At 39.7% G+C, this 25111-nt stretch overlaps 1 protein-coding gene across 1 annotated transcript in view; it reads left to right on the forward strand.

Moving 5' to 3' along the window:
* CCDC83 (coiled-coil domain containing 83) overlaps positions 1-25111 on the forward strand; it is a 112173-nt gene that overhangs the window by 47969 nt on the left and 39093 nt on the right. The window contains exons 3-5 of the mRNA XM_077964166.1: positions 5558-5642; positions 20392-20554; positions 24057-24224. Of these exons, the coding sequence (XP_077820292.1) occupies positions 5558-5642; positions 20392-20554; positions 24057-24224 (416 nt within the window). The remainder of the gene's footprint in view (positions 1-5557; positions 5643-20391; positions 20555-24056; positions 24225-25111) is intronic.

Consider the following 25111-nt stretch of genomic DNA (forward strand, 5'->3'; position numbering starts at 1 on the left):
TCTGCTTGAAGTAACATTAATAACTAGATACTATTCATACTCATTTCTCAACATAACTGAAAACTTCCTTCATCTCATCTTAGGAGAGGTGGACAAAAAGCCAGACTCTATGAATGCAACCTGGTCTCTAATTTGCTCCCATGGTGTAACTGGTGGCATCCAGTTAACAGCTGTTTCTCTCTCTTTTGGGTCAACCAGAAACCAGTCTTTCCCCTCTTTAACAAAGGTTTACAAAGAGGCATACATTTAAAAATTCTCATGATCCAGTGCATAATGGACATCTCATACCCTTGTTCTTTTGTATTTGTTAAAACTAAGTAAATAATCTCATGGACCGGAACAGCCACGGTCTTCTGTACCATGCTCTACTGATGACAGTTTATGCATTCCATGTGTTCCTCGGTGACAGAACTGTTGTCACATGACAAATAGCCAACACACTCCCTCTCACCATCAGAGGAAGGATTGGCCAGGACTTCCCTGGCAGCCTCTTATATCTCTCTCAGCTCCTAACAAATCAATGAGCATGTAGTAGTTAGTTAATTCATGGTTTTTGAGCAACTGAACTTTTTTCAAATTTATCCCAAGAAAAGAAAGTCATGAACTTCTATGGTTGTTTGTGAAGAGCTGATACTACCAATGTTCAGTCTATAAAATTATTGTCTCTGAATAATGATGGTTTTTATTTTCTCCTTTATACTTGTCTTGCCCCCAGTTTTCTACAATAAGTATGAATATAGATATAGAAATAGGTGACAATATGGTCGTGAGTGAAAAAATGGAGATTATGATATAGATTTTTTGAAAGTCAAGTTTATTTGGATCAGTGATTGATTGTTTTTGAGACAAGAGTCTCGCTCTGTCACCCAGGCGGGAGTGCAGTGGCATGATCGCGGCTCACTACACCCCGCCTCCCGGGTTCAAGCAATTCTCCCACCTCAGTCTCCCCAGTAGCTGGATTACAGGCATGCGCCACCACACCCGGCTAATTTTTTGTATTTTTAGTAGAGATGGGGTTTTGCCATGTTGGCCAGGCTGGTCTTGAACTCCTGATCTCAGGAGATCCTCTTGCCTTGGCCTCCCAAAGTGCTGGGATTACAGGTGTTAGCCATGTTTGTTTATTTTTATAAAGACAGAGTCTCCCTATGTTGACTAGGCTGGTCTCAAACTCCTGGGCTCAGGTGATCAGCCCACCTCAACCTCCCAAAATGCTAGGATTACAGGCGTGAGCCACTGCGCCCAGCCCAGATTCGTGTTTTTATATGGATAAGGCAGTTAGAATATTTGAAGTGAAGGAAAAAATATGGTGGGTCATTTGTGTTTGTCTCTCCCTCAACAAACTCTGAGCTCCTTGAAGACTATTCGTTACTCCTCTCTGTACCTCTAGTATCTGGCACAGCCTTATAGTATGAGCTCAGAGTTTCTTTGTTGAGTAAATGTTGTTGAATCTTGTCTGAAAGCAAAATCACACTCATGAAAACAAATACAATGTTATTTTTGCCTGTTTATACAGGAAACAAATTTTTTAACTCAGTGATGAAATGTCCACCAATAAACAAGCTCTTCCTTACCCACTCTTGAGTATAAATTGTTCAAATATTCTGAAAACATCTGTAACAAAGCAATCCTGCCCTTTTATCAGGTAGTTTCATGGATATAGGAAGTCTTTCCCAGAACATAAGGTCATGAACTTCTATGGTTGTTTATGAAGAACTGATACTGTCAATACTAAATCTATGAAGTGATCATCTCTAAGTAATGGTAGTTTTTATTTTCTCCTTTATACTTGTTGTCTCCCAGTTTTCTACAATGAATATGGATAGATGTATAAAAACATGTGAGTATGGTTATGGGTTTAAAGAACAAAACACAAAAATATAGGTTTTTTGGAATTCAAATGTATTTGTTTTCCTTCCCAGAATTTTCAATGAAATTGCATGGGTGGGGGGAACATTGACACATTACTAACATTTTAACAATAGAGAGAGTGGGAGAAAGATGACATATTGTCTTACTAACAATTTAATATCACTGTGCTTTAGAATTGTGCCATATCCTTTTCAAACTGCTTTAATGTATATTGGTTTATTATGACCCCACTTGCTTCAGCACCTAGTGTGACATGTCAGATTCTAGGTGGGAGAGTAGATGGGGGAGATATTAAAAAGGAAAAAGTGTATAAGGAACAATGATGCTTGAAGTCCCCATAAAGTGTTGAGTTCTGAAGTTAAGCTTCATTTGCTTCCTGGTAAAACATACCTCTTTGTGAAGCCAGAGAAGGCTGAAGTGGATTTCAAAGAGAGGCTCAGCTAAATTAGACCCACAGCTACCAAGAGCTCCACAAGAGGGCCAGTGAAGCTGCCAAAACATTTAGGGCATCTCAGCATTCTCCACTGAGGCCTGCTGCTGCCACTCACATCATCCTGAACTGCTCACTCCACAAATGGACAAGAGACAAAGCCCGAGGCCATTTGCTCCTAAATGCTCTGAGGGAGGGGTGGTGGGCTTAAGTGTGGGGTTGCCAGATGTAGCAAATAGAAATAAAGCATGCCCAATTAAATATGAGTTTCAGATAAACAGCAAATAATTTTTTTAGTATAAATATGACCCATGCAATGGGGTTGGGGCTGCACGTGGTCTCCAGCCCAATCATTGTATGCCCAGTCATCACCAAGGAAAGCTCTCAGCTGCACCCAGGGAATTGGTCTATTAACGAGCCCATCTGTAGACTCAGTTTAACCAACGAAGACCACATCTTGAGATTCATTTGCCTGCTCTACCCATGTAAAGAAATAGTATTACTATATTTATAATTGCAGAAATTATATGAGTAATTTGGACATTTGCATAGGTTCTTTTCCGATAATTTTCATTTATAATACTTTTTTTAATCTCCTGAAAAATGGGAGGTAGAGAAGGCACTCCTTCAAAATTTTTGAACAAATGTAAGCTTTAGGTAAGAAGTCAAAGATGAGCCAAGTGTGGTGGTGCACATCTGTAACTCCATCTACTTGGAAGGCTGAGGCTGGAGGATTCCTTGAGCCCAGGAGTTCAAGCCCAGCCTGGGCAGCATAGAGCCTTATTTTCTTATTATTTTGTGCAGCCTGCCCTATCTACTATAGTAGTCCCCTCTATTTATGGTCCTTCTTATATCCTGTTATTTTTCCCCATGGTATTTATCATAATGTGTAAACAATATGTTTCAATATGTATATGTGTTTACTCCTTATTATCCAGTAAAAGGTACTCCTTGAAGGCAAGGATCATGAAGGGTTGTTCAAAATTATCTCTGTAGGCCAGGCACAGTGGCTCACACCTGTAATCCTAGCACTTTGGGAGGCTGAGGCAGGTGGATCACTTGAGGCCAGGAGTTCAAGGCCAGCCTGGCCAACATGGTGAAACCTCATCTCTGCAAAAAATTCAAAAATTAGCTGGGTGTGGTGGCGTGTGCCTGTAATCCCAGTTACTGGGGAGGCTGAGGTGGGACAATCACTTGAACTTGGGAGTGGCAGGTTGCAGTGAGCCGAGATCATGCCACTGCACTCCAGCCTAGATGACAGAGCAAGATTCTGTTTAAAAAAAAAAAACAAAAACAAAAACTATATAATGCCTAAAACAATGCTGGGCACCTTTCCACTCTTTAAATCTACATTGTATGTATGACTGTTTGAAAGGGAATATTGGTCCATTTAAATTGCAGAATTTTGTAACTGAAAAGGAAGTATAGAGTTCATCTCCATCAATCCTCTTATTTCTGGAGGTTAAATATCCTTAGAGAACTGGAAAATCAGCTCTAAAATTCAAGTTCCATAGTATCCAAACAGAGCAGTTTTTGACCACTAAAGGATTTTTTTTTTAATGTTGCATTTTCTCATTATTGGGAAAGAAAGAGCCTAGTTTTTCTCTCTACTGAGTATACAATGTTAGAAATATAATTGATGTTTGGGGGAAAGGGCTAAGGATATAAGGTTTAATTCAACTGAAATTTACTAAGCATTTGCTTTATGCTAGAAACATTCACATATGATTTCTTATTTTAATCCTTATGATAATATGCAGAGCTAGGTATTGTTATCCCATTTGACAGCTTGGACATTTAGGCCCAGGGAATTGACTTGCCTGAGATCATGTAGACAAGAAGTGGTAAGGGCAAGATTTGAAACCAGAGTTTCTCATTCTTTAACGACTCTTTGCTCTACTACAGAGGTACTATATTTCTGTTTTTGTTTTATTTTGGTTTTAATTGAGCCAAAGGGTTTAGGTAACACATTTCTGTTGCCTTATTTTGGTCTCAGATTTAAAGTTATAAGATTTATTAGATCATAGTGATACAAGATATACTATAAATTTTTAAAAATTATTTTATTTATTTACTTTGAGACTGGATCTCACTCTGTCGTGCAGGCTGGAGTGCAGTGGCATGATCTTGGTTCACTGCAACCTCTGCCTCCCGGGTTCAAGCGATTCTCATGCCTCAGCCTCCCGAGTAGCTGTGACTACAGGCATTCACCTCCACACCTGGCTAATTTTTGTATTTTTAGTAGAGATAGGGTTTTGCCATGTTGGCCAGCCGGGTCTGGAACTCCTGTCCTCAAGAGATCCACCTGCTGGCCAGGTACGGTGGCCCACACCTGTAACCCCAGCACTTTGAGAGCCCAAAGTGGGCAGATCACTCTATTTCTCTACGAAAAATAGAAAAATTAGCCGGGCGTGGTGGCGGGCACCTATAATCCTAGTTACTCGGGAGGCTGAGGCAGGAGAATCACTTGAGCCCAGGAGGCAGAGGTTGCAGTGAACCGAAATCATGCAACTGCACTCCAGTCTGGGCAACAGAGTGAAACTCTGTCTCAAAAACAAACAGACAAACAAAACCAGATCCACCTGCCTCAGCCTCCCAGAGTGCTGGGATTACAGGTGTGAGCCACCATGCCCAGCCCATTTTTAAAGAGATATACTATACTTAACCCCTCAAATAGCTATCAAATAGCCTATAAGGAAGTCTTTCTAGAAGCACTATTCTGTCTCTCTTTCATACCTTACAGCCACTCAACAAATACTTGTTGAGTGTTAAAGAAATGTATTTGTGCCAGGAAAGAAGTTTTTATTATTTGTAGAAGAGATAGCACACTAATGAACTTGAACCAATAGGCATACCTAGTTTACCTTAGTATTTCAAGCAGGTGAGCTTGCCCTTATAAATTCTTAGCTTTGTTTGTCATTTTTGTCTGAATGTTTTTAGAATTCTAGAAAGCATGTTTTCTGTTTGCCCTCTCCTAGTTTTCCTTTAGGCTAAATTATTTATAAACAATTAGAAAGTATAAAATTACAAATATAAAACATGAACAGAGATTTTTTTCAAAAAAAAAAACAACCTTGAAGTTATCTCTACAATATATATTTTAGTGAGTAAAATAGATTCAGAACCATTTAGGAGAGGTTTTTATCCCTAAATGTGTTTTCATAATACTTTTAATAATTCACTTCAAATACTTTAAAAATTTTTTCTTATTTCCTAAGATAAATGATTCTAACACATTTTATCTTTGTTGATTCTCAGATGTCAAATAAAGGAAAATGCAGTGGAGCGATTTATGTTTCAAATAAAGACACTTAGGGAAAAAAACCAAAAATACCATGAAAGAGTGAGTATAAAATTTAGAACCTATATATAGCCGTTAAACATTTACACTCAGACTTTAAAAACTTGTGGATTATGGTGAAATATACTGTAGGAAATTATCTTCTTCAAAGCTTGGAATTGATTGACTTACAATCTATTTAAGTTTCTTTGTACAGGTGAGGCAGGTGGGTACTGCTGTTGCCATTATATTAGTTATAATGTCAGTGGAAATTGGGTTGAATTATGTTATTTAGACCCTGAAGACACTGAATCTTACGTTCAAAATTTTAAAGCTTTGAAACTACATTTGTCTTTTGACTTTTTATTTAACCAAACTATAAAACATTGGTTCTCCATTTTAAATGTCTTTTTTCTTTTAGATTTTCAGAGAGTAAGCATATGTAAATACCATTTGAAAAGCACAATCTCAGTTGTTAAAATTATTAATTGCATATTTAAGATGATATACTGTTTTTAGAAAATCAGATTAAAATCAATATCAAAAAGGTGCTATATATGACTATCGGGACTAAAGATCAACAGAAATAAAGTTTGGAAGCAATCAATGATAATTAACACAATTTATCCCTCAAGGTATCTTATGAATGAAGAAATACTGAGGGTGCCCCCTTTTAACACATTTATTTTACATGGGCCCTGAAACTTCCACAGTTAACTGTTTTATTTTTGGCTTCTGTCTAAAAAGAATATATCTACAAATTTTAATCGAGTCTGGAGTCAGAGACCTGAGTTTGCATCCTGACTGTACAGCTTACTGCTGATGTCATTTTGGCCAGATTTGGTATGAGCCTCAATTTCACTCTTCTAAAATGGGGATTCCTGTCTCCCCTACAGGGCTAATTTGTTTGTTCATTCAGTAAATATTTAGTGGACAAGACAAGCCAGTAATATAACTGTGACTCTGACACTGTCACAATTCTCAAGGTTCATTCACTTGTAATAGGGACTAAAACAGAAGCTCAGTTTGGCCTGGTGCCTGAATGCAGGCTCCACATGAGATCCAGAGCACTAAAGAGAAGTGAGTCCCATCAAGGCACCCATGCACATCCTCCAGTGATCAGCACGGGGACTTGTAGATCAGGACTCAGTTGTGGAAAGTACAACAAATCAGGACTGAGTAATCATTTTCCCCTTAGCCCATCATTTAGAGCCAGAAATAGTTAAAGTTCTTGTTTCCATGAGGATTGGCTCAAGAATGCACATTAGTGGACCCAGCAGTGAGTAGCAAGGAGAGGCAGATTCTAACTATAACTCTGTATCTGAACATCATCCATTTCTTTCCTTTTATGTTGTTATTGCTATAATTTAAACCACCATTTCTTACTCATCCTTCCCTCAAAGTATATTTTCCACAGTGCAACCAGAATTACCTTTTGAATATTGTAAACCAGGTCCATTCTTTCATTCCTACTATTCCACCACAACTGCTTTAGCAAAAGTTATTAATGACCAATTTGACAGGCCCAATAGATTCTTTTTAGTCCTTACTTGACCTCTCATCTCTTAACATCCTTCAGTGGCTTCCTATTGCACAGAGAATAAAACCTATCGTCTTCACTAAAGTCTTCAGGGTCCTTCAAAATCTGACCCCTGTTCACCTCTCAAACCTTGTCTCCAGCTGCTGGTGGAGGATTTTTTGCTCCTTAGCTCAGCTAGGTCTGGGTTCTTGACTCACAGCCAGGAAGAAGTAGGCATGCAGACATGCGAAGAATGAGCAAGGCAGGAAATTTTATTGAGTGATGAAACAGCTTTTAGCAGGGAGGGGATGCAGGGGTGGTCCCCCTATGCAAAGGCAGGAGGGTTCCCAATATGGCTGAGCCCAGGGCTTTTTATGGGTTCAGGGTAGAGAGTGTGTGCTGATTGGTTTCTGAGTATACAAAAAAGGTTAAGGTGGGCACAATAGTGTAGAAAACCAATTAGGAAAGGGTAGGTATATGTAAAACAGGTGAAGGATGAAGACCAATCAGAGGAAAGCACGCCAAACAGGAAGGTGTGTTCTCAATCTGGTTGGAGGATTTACCCAAGTTTCCAGCTTGAAGGTTGGATTTCACAGGGGACACGCCCCAGCTGCCTAGGCATTTGTCTGTCTCCTGCCTGTATCACTTCTCCACCTTTTACCACCTCTTATTTGAAATCTTGAAAAACCAATCTATTTATTTATGCCTTTACTCATGCTGTTTCCTCTTCCTGGAATGCTTTTTTCTTGGCTAGCTCCTTTTCATTCTGCCAACCTAAGTTGGAATATTGTGTAAAATTATATCTCCATTATTAAATTGCAAGCTTTTTAGGCAGCAGCAATTCAGTGTTACTTCTTTGTTTCTCCGGAAGGGTCCAGCTTGAGTAGATGTTCAATAAATATTTTTTGAGTTAATTCATGCTAACACTAGTAGAAGGAAAAATGTTTTGAGGTCATAGATATTTAACATGACTCATGTTTTCTCTTCGGTTATTCCAAAATCAGAAATGCCCTTCTTCTTTTCCACACATCATCTCTTCCTATGTATTTAGTTCTGTTTGGATTATCACCTCATTTATTACCTTTCTTTCTCTCAGTATGCATTCATTGCTCCAGCTACCACATTAGCTGTTCCATAGTTCACTCTGTCTACTTCCATACTCTCCATTCATTCTTTCATTCCTACTATTCCACCACAACTGCTCTAGCAAAAGTTATTAATGACCAATTTGCCAGATCCAATAGACTCTTTTTAGTCCTTACTTTACCTCTCATCTCTTCAGCAGCCACTCCCTTTATCTTAAAACCCTTTTCTCCTTTGGGTTCCAGGACCTCACTCTATCTTAACTTTTCTCCTACCTCTCTGAACATTTCTTCCCATTTTTGATTTACTGCTCTTTGCCTAGACACATCCCTTAATTATCACATTTACCAGAGTTCTGATCTCAACCCTTTTCTCTCACCCTAATTCTTTTTTGGGGTCATCTCACTTAACACTATGGCTTCAAATAACCATCTATTTGTTAATAATTTTCATATCTGTATGTCGCTACAAAAAATTGTAAAAAGTAGCCAGGTGCCGTGGTGTGCACCTGTAGTCCCACCTACCCAGGGGGCTGAGGCAGGAAGATGCTTGAGCCCAGGAGTTTGAGGTTACAGTGAGCTATGACCATGCCACTGCACTCCAGCTTGGGTAACAGACTAAGATCCTGTCTCTAAAAAGGTAAAAATTAAACAAAAATTTTTTTTAATTTTGTAAATGAAAACCATCACATGCTTCAAAAGAATAGTCATTGTGTTAAATATTTGATCTAGGAGAACTGGATTTATTTTAAGAAGTATTATGCCAAGTGTGGAAAGAAAAGTAAAATGTCTTTGTACATTATATACATTTATTTGTCACTTGTATGTAGTGGTTTTAAAATTATCACTATCTGTGGGTTTTTTTGCCTGTATATAATGGTAAATATTTTTGAGCTGGGATTGAATTTAGAGGCTATTGTTGTCTTACTAAAATTAACATAAGTAAAATCATATATCTTTACTTAGGATTCAAAACATACCTGATAAAGGAATTTTCTACTTCTACAAAAATAAGTGCAGAAGTCCATATTTAGAAAAAGTATTAGCAGTGCAATAGTTTGGCAAGTGATATTTCCATTACTGTTATTCAAGTTCCTATATTTCATTTTAAAATAACATGTCAAACTAAAATAATTCAATTTATTTAGAAGCAAATAAAACATGAATCTATTTCATTCCAGAAAACAGAATATCTGATAATTGGTTAAAGAGTAGTAAATTATTTATTTTTCAGTTGTTAATATTCATTGGCCTTCATTTTTTAGTTAAACTTCATTTTGAAATAAGTATAGATTAACTTAGTTATAAAAATGTTATAAAAATGAGAGAAAGGTCCTATGTACCTATTACCTAGTTTCTCATAACATATTACAGAATCACAGTACAATATTATAACTAGGATATTGACAAGATTAACATGGAAAGTCAAGATACAGAAGATTTCCATCACCACAAGTATCCCTCATGTGATCCTTTATAGCCACTCACTCCCCTCCCAGTTCTGCCCCCTCATTAGACGCTGGCAATCATTAATCTGTTCTCCATTATTATAATGTTACTTCAGGCATGTTATACAAATGGAATCATACAATAAGTAACCCTTTGGTACTTGGCTTTTTAAAATTCAGCATAATTCCCTGGAGGTATATCCAGGTTGTTGTGTGTGTTATCAGTTAGTTTCTTTTTATTGCTGGCTAGTAACGTGGTGTGGATGTACCAGAGTTTGTTTAACCATTCACCTGGAGAACATCTGGGTTGTTTCCAGTTATTGGATATTTTACATAAAGCTAATATAAACATTAATGGACAGGTATTTGTATGAACAAAAGTTTTCATTTCTTTGGAATAAATGCCCAGGAGTTCAATTCCTGGGTAGTATGATAGTGTTAGTTTTTAAAGAAACTGTTGAACTACTTTCCAAACTGGCTGTACCTTTTACATTTCCACCATCATATATGACAGAGCCAGTTTCTCCTCATCCTCTCCAGAATTTAGTGATGTCACTATGCACTATTTTATGTTAGCCTTCTGGTAGGTGTGTAGTAATATCTCAGTATGGTTTTAATTTGCATTTCCCTAATGGATAATGACATTGAATATCTTTTCATGTGCTTGTTTGTCTTTTGCTCATTTTATAATTAGACTTTTTGTACTCTTGAGCTTTACATATATATATATAAAATCTTCTAAAACCAATCCTTCCTTGGATATGTTATTTGCAAATATTTTCTCCTAGTCTGTAGTTTGTCTTTCATCCTCATAAAAGGGTAACAGAGTAAAAGTTTTTAATTTTAATGAAGTCCAGTTTATCAATTGTTCCTTTTATGGATTATGCTTTCAGTGTCAAGTTTTCAAACTCTTTGCCTAGCCCTAAATCCCAAAGATTTTCTCCTACGTTTTATTCTAAAATTTTTGTAGTTTCACCTTTTACATTTAAATCATGGTCCATTTGGAGTTAGCTTGTGTATAAAGTGTGAGGCTTAGATCAAGATTCTTCTTTTTTTTTTTTTACCTGCAGCTGTCCAGTTGCGTCTGCACTATTAGTTGATAAACCTATCTTTCCTGCATTGAATTGCTTTCACACCTTTGTCAAAAATCAGTTCAACATTGAATAGGCATTTCTTCAAAGAAGACATACAAATGGCTAACAAGCACAAGAAAAGATGCTCAACATAGTTATTTGAGAAATGCCAATAAAAACCACAATGAGGTACCACTTTGCAGATACTAGAATGGCTGTAACCAAAGTGGTGATGAAGATGTGGAAAAATTGGAACGCTCATACATTGCTGGTGGGAATGTAAAATTGTTCAGCTACTTTGGAAAACAATTTGACAGTTCCTCAAAAAGGCATATAGGATTACCATGTGACCCTGTAATTCTACTCCCAAAAGAATGAAAAACAAGTATTCGAGTACATGTTACATGCATGCTGATAGCATCAGTTATTGGACATTTTACATAAAGCTAATATAAACATTAATGGACAGGTATTTGTATGAACAAAAGTTTCCATTTCTTTGGAATAAATGCCAAGCCAAACTGAAAGAGCCCAAAGGTGTTCATTATCAACAGATGAATGGATAAGCCAATTGTGGTATATACATACAATGGTATATTATGTAGTCATAAAAAGCAATGAAGTACTGATATGTGCTACAATGTGGATGAACATCCAAAATATGCTGAGTAAAATATACCAGACACAAAAGGTCAGCATGTTGTATGATTCCATTTATTCCAATATCCGGAATAGATAAATTCATACAGACAGAACAGATTGCTGGTTGCCAAGGGCTGGGGGAAAGGGATGAGAGGGAGAGACTGCCTAATGGCTAAGGAGTTTTACTTTGGAATGCTGGAAATGTTTTGGAACTAGATAGAGGTGGCAGTTCTACAACACTATAAATGTACTAAATGCCACTGAATTGTTCAATTTAAAATAAATATTTAAATTTTAGCAGAATTTTTAAAAAAATAGTTGGAGATTTCTGTGGACCTTTGTTTATTATTATACTTTAATTTCTAGGGTACATGTGCACAACGTGCAGGTTTGTTACACATGTATACATGTGCCGTGTTGATGTGCTGCACCCATTACATTAGGTATATCTCCTAATGCTATCCCCTGCCCCTCCCTCTACCCCACGAGAGGCCCCGGTGTGTGATGTTCCCCATCCTGTGTCCAAATGTTCTCATTGTTCAATTCCCACCTATGAGTGAGAACATGTGGTGTTTGGTTTTCTGTCCCTGCAATAGTTTGCTTAGAATTATGGTTTCCAGTTTCATTCGTTTCCCTACAAAGGACATGAACTCATCCGTTTTTATGGCTGCATAGTATTCCATGGTGTATATGTGCCACATTTTCTTAATCCAGTCTATCATTGATGGACATTTCAGTTGGTTCCAAGTCTTTGCTATTGGGAATAGTGCCGCAATAAACATATGTGTGCATGTGTCTTTATAGCAGCATGATTTATAATCCTTTGGGTATATACCCAGTCATGGATTGCTGGGTCAAATGGTATTTCTAGTTCTAGATCCTTGAGGAATCGCCACATTGTCTTCCACAATGGTTGAACCAGTTTACAGTCCCACCAACAGTGTAAAAGTGTTCCTATTTCTCCACATCCTCTCCAGCACCTGCTGTTTCCTAACTTTTTAATGATCGCCATTCTGACTGGTGTGAGATGGTATCTCATTGTGGTTTTGGTTTGCATTTATCTGAGGGCCAGTGATGATGAGCGTTTTTTCATGTGTCTGTTGGCTGCATAAATGTCTTCTTTTGAGAAGTGTCTGTTCATATCCTTTGCCCACTTTTTGATGGGGTCGTTTGATTTTTCCTTGTAAATTTGTTTAAGTTCTTTGTAGATTCGGGATATTAGCCCTTTGTCAGATGAGTAGATTGCAAAAATTTTCTCCCATTCTGTAGGTTGCCTTTTCACTCTGATGGTAGTTTCTTTTGCTGTGCAGAAGCTCTTTAGTTTAATTAGATCCCATTTGTCAATTTCGGCTTTTGTTGCCATTGCTTTTGGTGTTTTAGACATGAAGTCTTTGCCCATGCCTATGTCCTGAATGGTACTGCCTAGGTTGTCTTCTAGGGTTTCTATGGTTTTAGGTCTAACATTTAAGTCTTCAATCCATCTTGAATTAATTTTTGTGTAAGGTGTAAGGAAGGGATCCAGTTTCAGTTTTCTACATATGGCTAGCCAGTTTTCCCAGCACCATTTATTAAATAGGGAATCCTTTCCCCATTTCTTGTTTTTGTCAGGTTTGTCAAAGATCAGATGACTGTAGATGTGTGGTATTATTTCTGAGGGCTCTGTTCTGTTCCATTGGACTACATCTCTGTTTTGGTTACTGTAGCCTTGTAGTATAGTTTGAAGTCAGGTAGTGTGATGCCTCCAGCTTTGTTCTTTTCCTTAGGATTGTCTTGGCAATGTGGGCTCTTTTTTGGTTCCATATGAACTTTAAAGTAGTTTTTTCCAATTCTGTGAAGAAAGTCATTGGTAGCTTGATGGGGATGGCATTGAATCTATAAATTACCTTGGGCAGTATGACCATTTTCATGATATAGATTCTTCCTATCCAAGAGCATGGAATGTTCTTCCATTTGTTTGTGTCCTCTTTTATTTCATTGAGCAGTGGTTTGTAGTTCTCCTTGAAGAGGTCCTTCACATCCCTTGTAAGTTGGATTCCTAGGTATTTCATTCTCTTTGAAGCAATTGTGAATGGGAGTTCACTCATGATGTGGCTCTCTGTTTGTCTGTTATTGGTATATAGGAATGCCTGTGATTTTTGCACATTGGTTTTGTATCCTGAGACTTTGCTGAAGTTGCTTATGAGCTTAAGGAGATTTTGGGCTGAGAAAATGTAGTTTTCTAAATATACAATCGTGTCATCTGCAAACAGGGACAGTTTGACTTCCTCTTTTCCTAATTGAATACCCTTTATTTCTATCTCCTGCCTGATTGCCCTGGCCAGAACTTCCAACACTATGTTGAATAGGAGCAGTGAGAAAGGGCATCCTTGTCCCAAAAACTCAAAGGGAATGCTTCCAGTTTTTGCCCCTTCAATATGATATTGGCTGTGGGTCTGTCATAAATAGCTCTTATTATTTTGAGATATATCCCATGAACACCTAATTTATTGAGAGTTTTTAGCATGAAGGTTGTGAAATTTTGTGGAAGGCCTTTTCTGCATCTATTGAGATATACATGTTGTTTTTGTCTTTGGTTCTGTTTATATGATGGATTACGTTGATTGATTTGTGTATGTTGAAGCAGCCTTGCATCCCAAGGATGAAGCCAAGTTGATCGTGGTGGATAAGCTTTTTGATGTGCTGCTGGATTCGGTTTGCCAGTATTTTATTGAGGATTTTTGCATCGATGTTCATCAGGGATATTGGTCTAAAATTCTCTTTTTTTGTTGTGTCTCTACCAGACTTTGGTATCAGGATGATGCTGGTCTCATAAAATGACTTAGGGAGGATTCCCTCTTGTTCTATTGATTGGAATACTTTCAGAAGGCATAGTACCAGCTCCTCTTTGAACCTCTGGTAGAATTCGGCTGTGAATCTGTCTGGTCTTGGACTTTTATTGGTTGGTAGGCTATTAATTATTTGCCTCTATTTCAGAGCCTGTTATTGGTCTATTCAGGGATTCAGCTTCTTCCTGGCTTCATCTTGGGAGAGTGTGTCCAGGAATTTATCCATTTCTTCTAGATTTTCTAGTTTATTTGCATAGAGGTGTTTATAGTATTCTCTGATGGTAGTTTCTATTTCTGTGGGATCGGTGGTGATATCCCCTTTATCATTTTTTATTGCGTCTATTTGATTCTTCTCTCTTTTCTTCTTCATTAGTCTTGCTAGTGGTTTATCTATTTTGTTGATCTTTTCAAAATCCAGCTCCTGGATTCATTGATTTTTTAAAGGGTTTTTTTGTGTCTCTATCTCCTTCAGTTCTGCTCTGATCTTAGTTATTTCTTGCCTTCTAGCTTTTGAATGTGTTTGCTCCTGCTTCTCTAGTTCTTTTAATTGTGATGTTAGGGTGTCGGTTTTAGATCTTTCCTGCTTTCTCTTGTGGGCATTGAGTAAATTTCCCTCTACACACTGCTTTAAATGTGTCCCAGAGATTCTGGTATGTTGTGTCTTTGTTCTCATTGGTTTCAAAGAACATCTTTATTTCTGCCTTCATTTTGGTACGTACCCAGTAGTCATTCAGGAGCAGGTTGTTCAGTTTCCATGTCATAGAGCGGTTTTGAGTGAGTTTCTTAATCCTGAGTTCTAGTTTAATTGCACTGTGGTCTGAGAGACAGTTTGTTATAATTTCTGTTCTTTTACATTTACTGAGGACTGCTTTACTTCCAACTATGTGGTCAATTTTGGAATAAATGTGACGTGGTGCTGAGAAGAATGTATATTCTGTTGATTTGGGGTGGAGAGTTCTGTAGATGTCTGTTAGGTCCACTTGGTGCAGAGGTAATTTCAATTCCTGGATATCCTTGTTAACTTTCTGTCTCATTGATCTGTCTAATGTTAACAGTGGGGTGTTAAAGTCTCCCATTATTATTGTATGGGAGTCTAAGTCTCTTTGTAGGTCTCTAAGGACTTGCTTTATGAATCTGGGTGCTCCTGTATTGGGTGCATATATACTTAGAATAGTTAGCTTTTCTTGTTGAATTGATTCCTTCACCATTATGTAATGGCCTTCTTTGTCTCTTCTGATCTTTAGTGGTTTAAAGTCTGTTTTATCAGAGATTAGGATTGCAACCCCCTCTTTTTGTTTTCCATTTGCTTGGTAGATCTTCCTCCATCCCTTTATTTTGAGCCTATGTGTGTCTCTGCACATGAGATGGGTCTCCTATATAAAGCACACTGATGGGTCTTGAATCTTTATCCAATTTGCCAGTCTGTGTCTTTTAATTGGAGCATTTAGCCCATTTACATTTAAGGTTAACATTGTTATGTGTGAGTCTGATCCTGTCATTATGATGTTAGCTGGTTATTTTTCTCATTAGTTGCTGCAGTTTCTTCCTAGCATCAATGGCCTCTATAATTTGGCATATTTTTGCAGTGGCTGGTACTGGTTGTTGAGTGCTTCCTTCAGGAGCTCTTGTGAGACAGACCTGGTGGTGACAAAATCTCTCAGCATCTGCTTGTCTGTAAAGGATTTTATTTCTCTTTCACTTGTGAAGCCTAGTTTGGCTGGATATGAAATTCTGGGTTGAAAATTCTTTTCTTTAAGAATGTTGAATATTGGCCCCCACTCTCTCTGGCTTATAGAGTTTCTGCCGAGAGATCCACTATTATCTGATGGGCTTCCCTTTGTGGGTAATCCGACCTTTCTCTGTGGCTGCCCTTTACATTTTTTCCTTCATTTCAACTTTGGTGAATCTGACAATTATGTGTCTTGTAGTTGCTCTTCTCGAGGAGTATCTTTGTGGCGCTCTCTGTATTTCCTGAATTTGAATGTTGGCCTGCCTTGCTAGGTTAGGGAAGTTCTCCTGGATAATATCCTAAAGAGTGTTTTCCAACTCGGTTCCATTCTCCCCGTCACTTTCAGGTAGACCAATCAGATGTAGATTTGGTCTTTTCACATAGTTCCATATTTCTTGGAGGCTTTGTTTGTTTCTTTTTACTCTGTTTTCTCTAAACTTCTCTTCTTGCTTCAATTCATTCATTTGATCTTCAATCACCAATACCCTTTCTTCCAGTTGATTGAATCGGCTACTGAAGCTTGTGCATGCATCACGTAGTTCTCATGCCATGGTTTTCAGCTCCATCAGGTCATTTAAGGTCTTTTTTACACTCTTTGTTCTAGTTAGCCATTTGTCTATTCTTTTTTCAACGTTTTTGGCTTTTTTGCGATGGGTTCGAACTTCCTCCTTTAGCTCAGAGAATTTTGATCGTCTGAAGTCTTCTTCTCTCAACTCATCAAAGTCATTTTCCTTGCAGCTTTGTTCTGTTGCTGGCGAGGAACTGCGTTCCTTTGGAGGGGGAGAGGTGCTCTGATTTTTAGAATTTCCAGCTTTTCTGCTCTGTTTTTTCCCTATCTTTGTGGTTACATCTACCTTTGGTCTTTGATGATGGTGACGTACAGATGGGGTTTTGGTTAGGATGTCCTTTCTGTTTGTTAATTTTCCTTCTAACAGTCAGGACCCTCAGCTGCAGGTCTGTTGGAGTTTGCTGGATGTCGACTCCAGACCCTGTTTGCCTGGGTGTCAGCAGCAGGGGCTGCAGAACAGCAAATACTGCTGAACAGCAACTGTTGCTGCCTGATCGTTCCTCTGGAAGCTTTGTCTCAGGGGGGTACCCACCTGTGTGGGGTGTCAGTCTGCCCCTACTGGGGGGTACCTCCCAGTTAGGCTACTCGGGTTTCAGGGACCCACTTGAGGAGGCAGTCTGTCCGTTCTCAGATCTCAAACTCCAAGCTGGGAGAACCACTACCCTCTTCAAAGCTGTCAGACAGGGACATTTAAAGTCTGCAGAGATTTCTGCTGCCTTTTGTTTGGCTATTCCCTGCCCCCAGAGGTGGAGTCTACAGAGGCAGGCAGGCCTCCTTGAGCTGTAGTGGGCTCCACCCAGTTCGAGCTTCCTGGCTGCTTTGTTTACCTACTCAAGCCTCAGCAATCACGAGCGCCCCTCCCCCAGCCTGGCTGCCACCTTGCAGTTCAATCTCAGACTGCTGTGCTAGTAGGGAGTGAGGCTCCGTGGGCATGGGACCCTCCCAGCCAGGTGTGGCATATAATCTCCTGGTGGCCGTTTGCTAAGACCGTTGGAAAAGTGCAGTATTATTAGGGCAGGAGTGACCCGATTTTCCAGGTGCCATCTTTCACAGCTTCCCTTGGCTAGGAAAGGGAATCCCCTGACCCCTTGCACTTCCCGAGTGAGGCAATGCCTTGCCCTGCTTCAGCCCATGCTGGGTAGGCTGCATTCACTGTCCTGCACCCACTATCTGACAAGCCCTAGTGAGATGAACCCAGTACCTCAGTTGGAAATGCAGAAATCGCCCCTCTTCTGCGTCACTCACGCTGGGAGCTGTAGACTGGATCTGTTCCTATTTGGCCACCATGCCCGGCTAATTTTATAATTTTAGTAGACATGTGGTTTCACCATGTTGGCCAGGCTGGTCTTAAGCTGACCTCAAGTGATCCGCCCGCCTCAGCCTCCCAAAGTGTTGGAATTACAGGCGTGAGCCACCACGCCCCGTCTTGTGTGGGTCTGTTTCTGAGTTCTCTGTTCTCTTCAGTTGATCTCTATGCCTATCCCTCTGTCTATACCATATAGTCTTGATTACTATAGCTATATAATACATCTTGAAATAAGGTAAATTATTTCCTCTTACTTTATTCTGGTTTTTCAAAATCATCTTAGCTATACTGGTTCCTTTGTCTTCCCATATAAATTTTAGAATTATCTTGTATATATTTGCCCCCCCCACCCAAAGAAAACTTACTAAGTTTTACATAGGGATTATATTAAAGCTGTATATCAATATTGGGATATCTTTACTATGCTGTCTTCCAATCCATGAACATGATATGTTTCTCCATTTATTTAGACCTTGTTTTATTTTTATTTAATTTATTTATTTATTGAGACAGGATCTCCTTCAGGCACCCAGGCTTGAGTGCAGTGGCACAATTACGGCTCACTGCAGCCTCAACCTTCTGGGCTCCCACCTCAGCCTTCCAAGTAGCTGGGAATACAGGCATGGACCACCACACCTGGCTAATTTTTAAATTTTTTGTAGAGACAGGGTTTCACCATATTGCCCAGGCTGGTCTTGAACTCCTAAGCTCAAGCAACGCACCTGCCTTGGCCTCCCAAAGTGCAGGGATTACAGGCAGGAGCCACTGTGCCGGGCCCAGATCTTGATTTTTTTTTAAATCAGCATTTTCTAGTTTTCACTATGCAACTCCTATACATGTTTTGTTAGATATTTTCACTGGGTCTAGCATTCTAGATTGACAGTTCTTTACTTTCATCACATAAAAAATAATGTGCCACTTCCTATTATCTTTCTCCTAGCTAGCATGGTTTCTGATGAAACATGTGCTGACATAGTTTGAGTACCCCTTAACTGAAATGCTTGGGACCAGAAGTGTTTCCAGTTTCAGATTCTTTTAGATTTTGGAATATTTGCATATACAGAATGATGTATCTTGGGGGTGGGACTCAAGTCTAAACATGAAATTCATTTATGTTGCATATACACCTTATACACATAGCCTGAAGTTAACTTTATTTTTCCCTTGGGGATGTTGAATAAACTGTGTTTGACGTGCCTGCATTTTGACTGCAACCTGTCACATGACAACAGGTGTGTTACTTTCCATCTGTGGCATCATGTTAGTACTTAAGAAGTTTCAGAATTTAGGCTGGACATAGTGGCTCATGCCTGTAATTCCAGCACTTTGGGAGGCCAAGGCGGATGGATCACCTGGGGTCAGGAGTTCGAGACCAGCCTGCCCAACATGGTGAAATCCCGTCTCTACCAAAAATACAAAAAAAAAAAAAAAAATTAGCCGGGTGTGGTGGTGGGCGCCTATAATCCCAGCTACTTGGAAGGCTGAGGCAGGAGAATCGCTTGAACTGGGGAGGCAGAGGTTGCAGTGAGCCAAGATCACACCACTGCACTCCAGCCTGGGTGACAGAGCAAGACTCCATCTCAAAAAAAAAAAAAGTTTCGGATTTTAGAGCATTTCAGATTTTGAATTTTCTTATTTTTATTTTTTGAAACCGGGTCTTTCTCTTACCCAACCTGGAGTGCAGTGGTGCGATCATAGCTCACTGTAACCTCAAACTCCTGGGCTAAAGCGATGCCTCCCTCAGCCTGTGGCTGAGACTACAGCACCATGCCTGACTAAATTTTAAATTTTTTGTAGAGATAGAGTCTCACCATGTTGTCCAGGCTTGTCTTGAACTTCTGGCCTCAAGTAATCCCTTCACCTCTGCCTCCCAAAGCACTGGAATTACAGGCATGAACCACTACACGCTGCCCAGATTTTGGATATTCTAATTAGGTATGCCCTGTACGCTAATTTTTTTTCCCCTATAGGTAAGGTGTGGCTTTTCTCTGACTGCTTTTCAGACTTTTCCCTTGTATTTAGTTTTCGGAAGTTTGATTATGATGTGTCTTAACATGAATTTCTTTCTGCTTATCTTGTTTGGGGTATGCTCAGCTTCTTGAATTCATAGGCTTATGTCTCTTGGAAATTTGGGAAGTTTCCAGCCATTATTTATTTGAGTACTTTTTCAGTCCCACCCTCTTTCTCTCCCTCTAATACTCCAATAACATGAATCTTTTGTTATAGGCCGGGCTTGCTGGCTCATACCTGTAATCTCAGCACTTTGAGAGGCCAAGGGAGTTTCAGAGCAGCATAGCAACATAGCAAGAACTCATCTCTTAAAAAAAAAGGACTAAAAATAATAATTCTAAAATGTCAGCCACCTTAGTAGGACATTTTTGTATAATGTCATAAGACTCTAGATCTTACTTGTAATCTTCTGTTTTACCTAGCTTTTATTGGCATTGCTCTGCCAGCGGAAGTAGGGATACCACCTCATCATGCCTGGTGGAAGTAGAAGTCCAGGCTTCCCAGTTGGCTTCCTGTGACACCCAAAGGCGGGGAGCTGCTTGACTCTATTTTGAGGAAAAACAGTGTACATAGTTGATCAAACGTGAATTACTGTTGATTTTCATGATAGAATAGCCGCTTAAAAGAAGAACAGATTTGGCACATACGGCATCTACTAAAGGAACTGAGTGAAGAGAAGGCAGAGGGATTGCCAGTTGTAACAAGAGAGGATGTTGAAGAAGCAATGAAGGAAAAATGGAAGTTTGAAAGAGACCAGGAAAAAAACTTGAGAGGTGATTTAGGAACATAGAAAACTATCATAGAGTTGTGCCAAGCTATTTCTTGAATATATTAATGCTTTATTCTTCCAATATGTTCAAAGTGCTGTGAGTGTATTTTAAATGGCATCATTACCACCACAACCACAAACACATGTAGGTAAATGGGCAGGAGAGGGAAATAATAAAGTGAGTAGAGGTAATGAAGCCAAACAAGGAGGTGGAAGAAGGGTAGTGATCAAAAACAGATGAAATTTATCTGACTGTTTTTTGAGATAGGGTATAGTTCAGTCACCCAGGGCTGGAGTGCAGTGGTGCAATCTCAGCTTACTGCAATCTTAACCTCCCGGGCTCATGCAGTTCTCCCACCTCAGCCTCCCAAGTAGCTGGGACTCCAGGTGCACACCACCATGCCTGGGAATTTTGTTCCTTTTTTGTAGAGATGAGGTCTTGCTATGTTGCCCAGGCTGGTCTTGAACTCCTGGGCTCAAGGGATAGTCCCACCTCAGTCTCCCAAAGTTCTGGGATTACAGGCATGAGCCACCACGCCCGGCCTCTTCTGACTCTTACAACAGGACAGTATCCTGTTAAACACCGTTACTCATAGTAGGGTTTTGTTCTTTTTCTTTTTCTTTTTTAATTCTGTTGTTTGGTGGTTTCATTGGCTTCAGCTTCAGTTTAGATTTGGGAATGATAAGGCGAATATAACCATGAAAAGTGTTTCCCCCAATATCTCTAAGGGAGCCAAGCACCCCATTAGGGGGAAATAGGGATTAGAGTTGGGAAAGGGGAAGTTTGGAGAACATGGGTAGTAATGACACTAGGTGCAGGCAATGAAAGACCCAGGGCATACTCTTGTTGTAGGCTTAGGAAATACTATGGTACTGAGGGTAAATCATGCAGTTCTGACATACTTATTTTGAAATTCCTATTCCTTCATTCTAAACTTGCTGCTAAGATTTCTAGGACCACTTTTTCCAAAACCTCCATAAATAACATCCCTGCTAGGAAGCTGGAAAACATGAGAAAGAGACCTAAGTGCTATCATTTGTTAGCCCTTAGGAAATCCACTTATTTCTGGATTTCTCCAAGTGCCTACTTAGCTGAGCACTTTGCACAAAGCAGACCCTCCACTCAATAGATATTTGTTGTTTTGAGTGAAATCATTTCCAAGACCAAACATCAATAGGCAAGTTTCATTTTTAGGGGAGTCCAAAACTGTTCCCATAGACCTCCTCCTACCCAAGTCTCTTCACTGGCAATAGGGATGTCATGACATGGTAGATAGTATATTTTGCACGACTTCTTTCCAAGAGAGTTCTGCTTATGTTTGGAAGGAATACTTTAATAAGTGCCTTGAGATGGGAGTGAGACCCCAAAGGATGCTCAGGTATACTCGCTAAACTGCCTTCTAAAGGAATGGGCCCAGTTAGTTGAGATGTGCCTGTTTATGGTTTGGGCTGAGCATGGGGATGTGTCATACAAGACTGGGCCACACTGCATGGCTAAGCACAGTAGAGGAGGACTGGACATGTATGGGAAGAAAGGAAGCTCACAGACATGCAGGAAGAAAGGGAAAGTAAGAGAACAGAAGTGTCTGGAAAACATTTCCAAGGTAGTCACTTTATGTCCCAGGTAGTCCCTTGCAACTCATTTTGGTGTGGAGCAGCAGCAGGTGCTTCACCTGTCAGCTTGTTAGAATGCCAATTCCCAGGCCCCACCCAGCCCTACTGAATCAGAATCTGCATTCTGACAAGATCCTGGGGGATTCCCATGCACAGTAAGGTTTGAAAACTACTGCTGCAACCCTTTTCATCCAACTTTTAGTAAGGACTCTTTCAGCTGCAAGGATAAAAAATCTAACTCAAACTAGCCTAAGCATAAAGGGGATGTCAGTCTTTTCACATCACTTCACACAGAAAGACAGAGTGCTTCTCACCTAGATGCAAGGCCTCATATGCTGTCAGATCTCAGCTTAAACAAACAAAAATCTCTGGGGCATGTGTGTTACTAGAAGGGAAGGGAAAAGGTTCTAAGAAAGTAGAAAAACAGCCACTACATCCATCTCCCTTTTACAATCTTCAGTGACATCTACCAACCCTCCCCTCAAAGGCCAAATGGGGCACAGGCCTGAGACAGTAGCAGTCTGCTCGAATGAGAGCAACTGCCCATCTAGGTTATAGTAGTATTAATAATTGTTTAATGAAAATAACAAGCACCATTTGTTAAGAGATTTTAAATATAGTATCTTGTGGCCAGGCCCGGTGGCTCACGCCTGTAATCCCAGCACTTTGGGAAGTCAAGGCGGGCAGATTGTCTGAGGTCAGGAGTTCGAGACCAGCCTGGCCAACATAGTGAAACCCTGTCTCTACTAAAAATACAAAAATTAGCTGGGCGTGTTGGTGGGTGCCTGTGATCTCAGCTACTTGGGAGGCTGGGCAGGAGAATCACTTGAACCTGGGAGGCGGAGGTTGCAGTGAGCTGAGATCATGCCACTGCACTCCAGTCTGGGCAACAGAGTGAAACTACATCCCCAAAAAAAAAAAAATTAGTATCTCGTGTACATCTTTGGAAAAAGATGAGTCCTGAGTCCTTCTGGACCTCTGAACTGAAGAATATCACCCTGGCCTGATTGAAACGCTTCAGTCATTCAACAGACATTTATTGAGCACCAACTAATTGCCAGGCTCTGTGCTAAGTGCTGGATTTACAGAGATGAATATAATGTAGTCTTGCCTTCAAAGAACTCTCAAACAAGGTGATATATGGTGATGAGACAAACAGCCATTAAGTTCATTGTACTTGACTCTTTTGTAATGCCTCTTTTTCAAAAATATTCAGCAACATGATATTTGGCCTAAAGATTGAATAGAATATCATGTTTAGCAAACAAAGTTTATATCCTTGAAATAGTTCAATATTTGTATATTTAACTTGGGAACTTACCTATCACTCTGGTTTTACCAAAGAGGGGTGGGAGAAGACATGTTAGTATGACCATCAGAGGCTATTATTTCATACAAGAGAAATCCAAACAAATGAAGTTTAGATGACTGCATCAAACAGTTTACTTACAAAAATGGTTGCCAAGGACCTGGGAAGGACACAAGTTGAAATCACTTTTGCTCAGAGGGTATAATGGCCCAAAAAATGATATTTTACTAATAAAGAATACACATCATATGATACACTATACAAAATAGGACCTTTATTAAGCTATATCACAGGAATGATGTAAACTTGCAGCTTCCTATGCATATGGGTTGTCTATTATGTATTTCAATCAACCATCAAACTACACATCTACTTTATAATCAGAAGTTTAATTTTACTTAGATTTTGAATCAGGATAGATAACAATAGTTTGAATAGTTTAGAATTCCATAAATTTTAGACATCAAATAGTACTTATGAGTTAACAGTATTTTAATATCAGATCTTAACTTCTTAAAACCAGATTGCAACATATAATGGTTACAAGGAAAATAGAAATGACACAGTGTCTTTTTTTCAACAGATATGCGCATGCAAATAAGTAATGCTGAGAAACTATTTCTTGAGAAACTCAGTGAAAAGGAATATTGGGAGGAGTACAAGAATGTAGGGAGTGAACGACATGCTAAACTCATTACCTCCTTACAAAATGACATCAACACAGTTAAAGAGAATGCAGAGAAAATGTCAGGTCAGTTGCAACAAAACTAGTTCTAGTTCAATAAAAAATATCTTTAGTAGGGCATACATTGGTGGAAGAAAAAAGTGTGTACTCCCTGAATCATTCATTACTCTGCTGTCAGCACAAGCAGCTGTGAGCCTAAGGGTAAAGGTGGAGGGAGGAAGCAGAAGAATGATCCCAGGACCACCTGTGAAACTGAGAAGGGGAAATAAAGAAATGGGCGGGTGGGGCGTGGTGTGGAGAAGCCCTGTGACCAACTGACTTTAAGAAAGAAGTTTCTGGCTGGATGCGGTGGCTCATGCCTGTAATCTCAACACTTTGGGAGCCTGAGGCTGGAGGATCGCTTGAGCCCAGAAGTTTGAGACCAGCCTGGGCAACATAATGAGACCATATCTCTACAAAAAAATTAAAAAATCAGTTGGGCATGGTGGCTCATGCCTGTAGCCCCAGTTACTTGAGAGGCTGAGATGGGAGGATCAGTTGAGCCCCAGAGTCAAGGCTGCAGGGAGCCGTGATTGTGCCACTGCACTCCAGCCTGGGTGACAGAGCAGACCTTGTCTCAAAAAAAGAAGAAAGAAGCTTCATTCAATGGATGGGGTCTGTATGTTTCCACACTGGGGGCAGGAGCAATTCCACTAAGATAGAAGTGTCCTGAGGCCAGGTTATATTAGAAAGAGAATTCACGTGGGGCAAGCTAATTCAGCTTAGCCACGCTGGATAGCCAGAATCATCATGGAGAAATGTCAAAGTCAATTAAGTTGTAACCAGGGAAAAACTGGGGAACAAACATGAGATGAGAAGTGGAAAGGCTATAGAGTAGGATGCCATCAGGAGCAATGAAGCTTACCAGGACTGGATATGGACACGATGAGGGCTAGCTGTCTGCTACTGAGGCA

Source organism: Macaca mulatta, chromosome 14, assembly GCF_049350105.2.
Source record: "Macaca mulatta isolate MMU2019108-1 chromosome 14, T2T-MMU8v2.0, whole genome shotgun sequence".
Lineage (NCBI taxonomy): Eukaryota > Metazoa > Chordata > Mammalia > Primates > Cercopithecidae > Macaca > Macaca mulatta.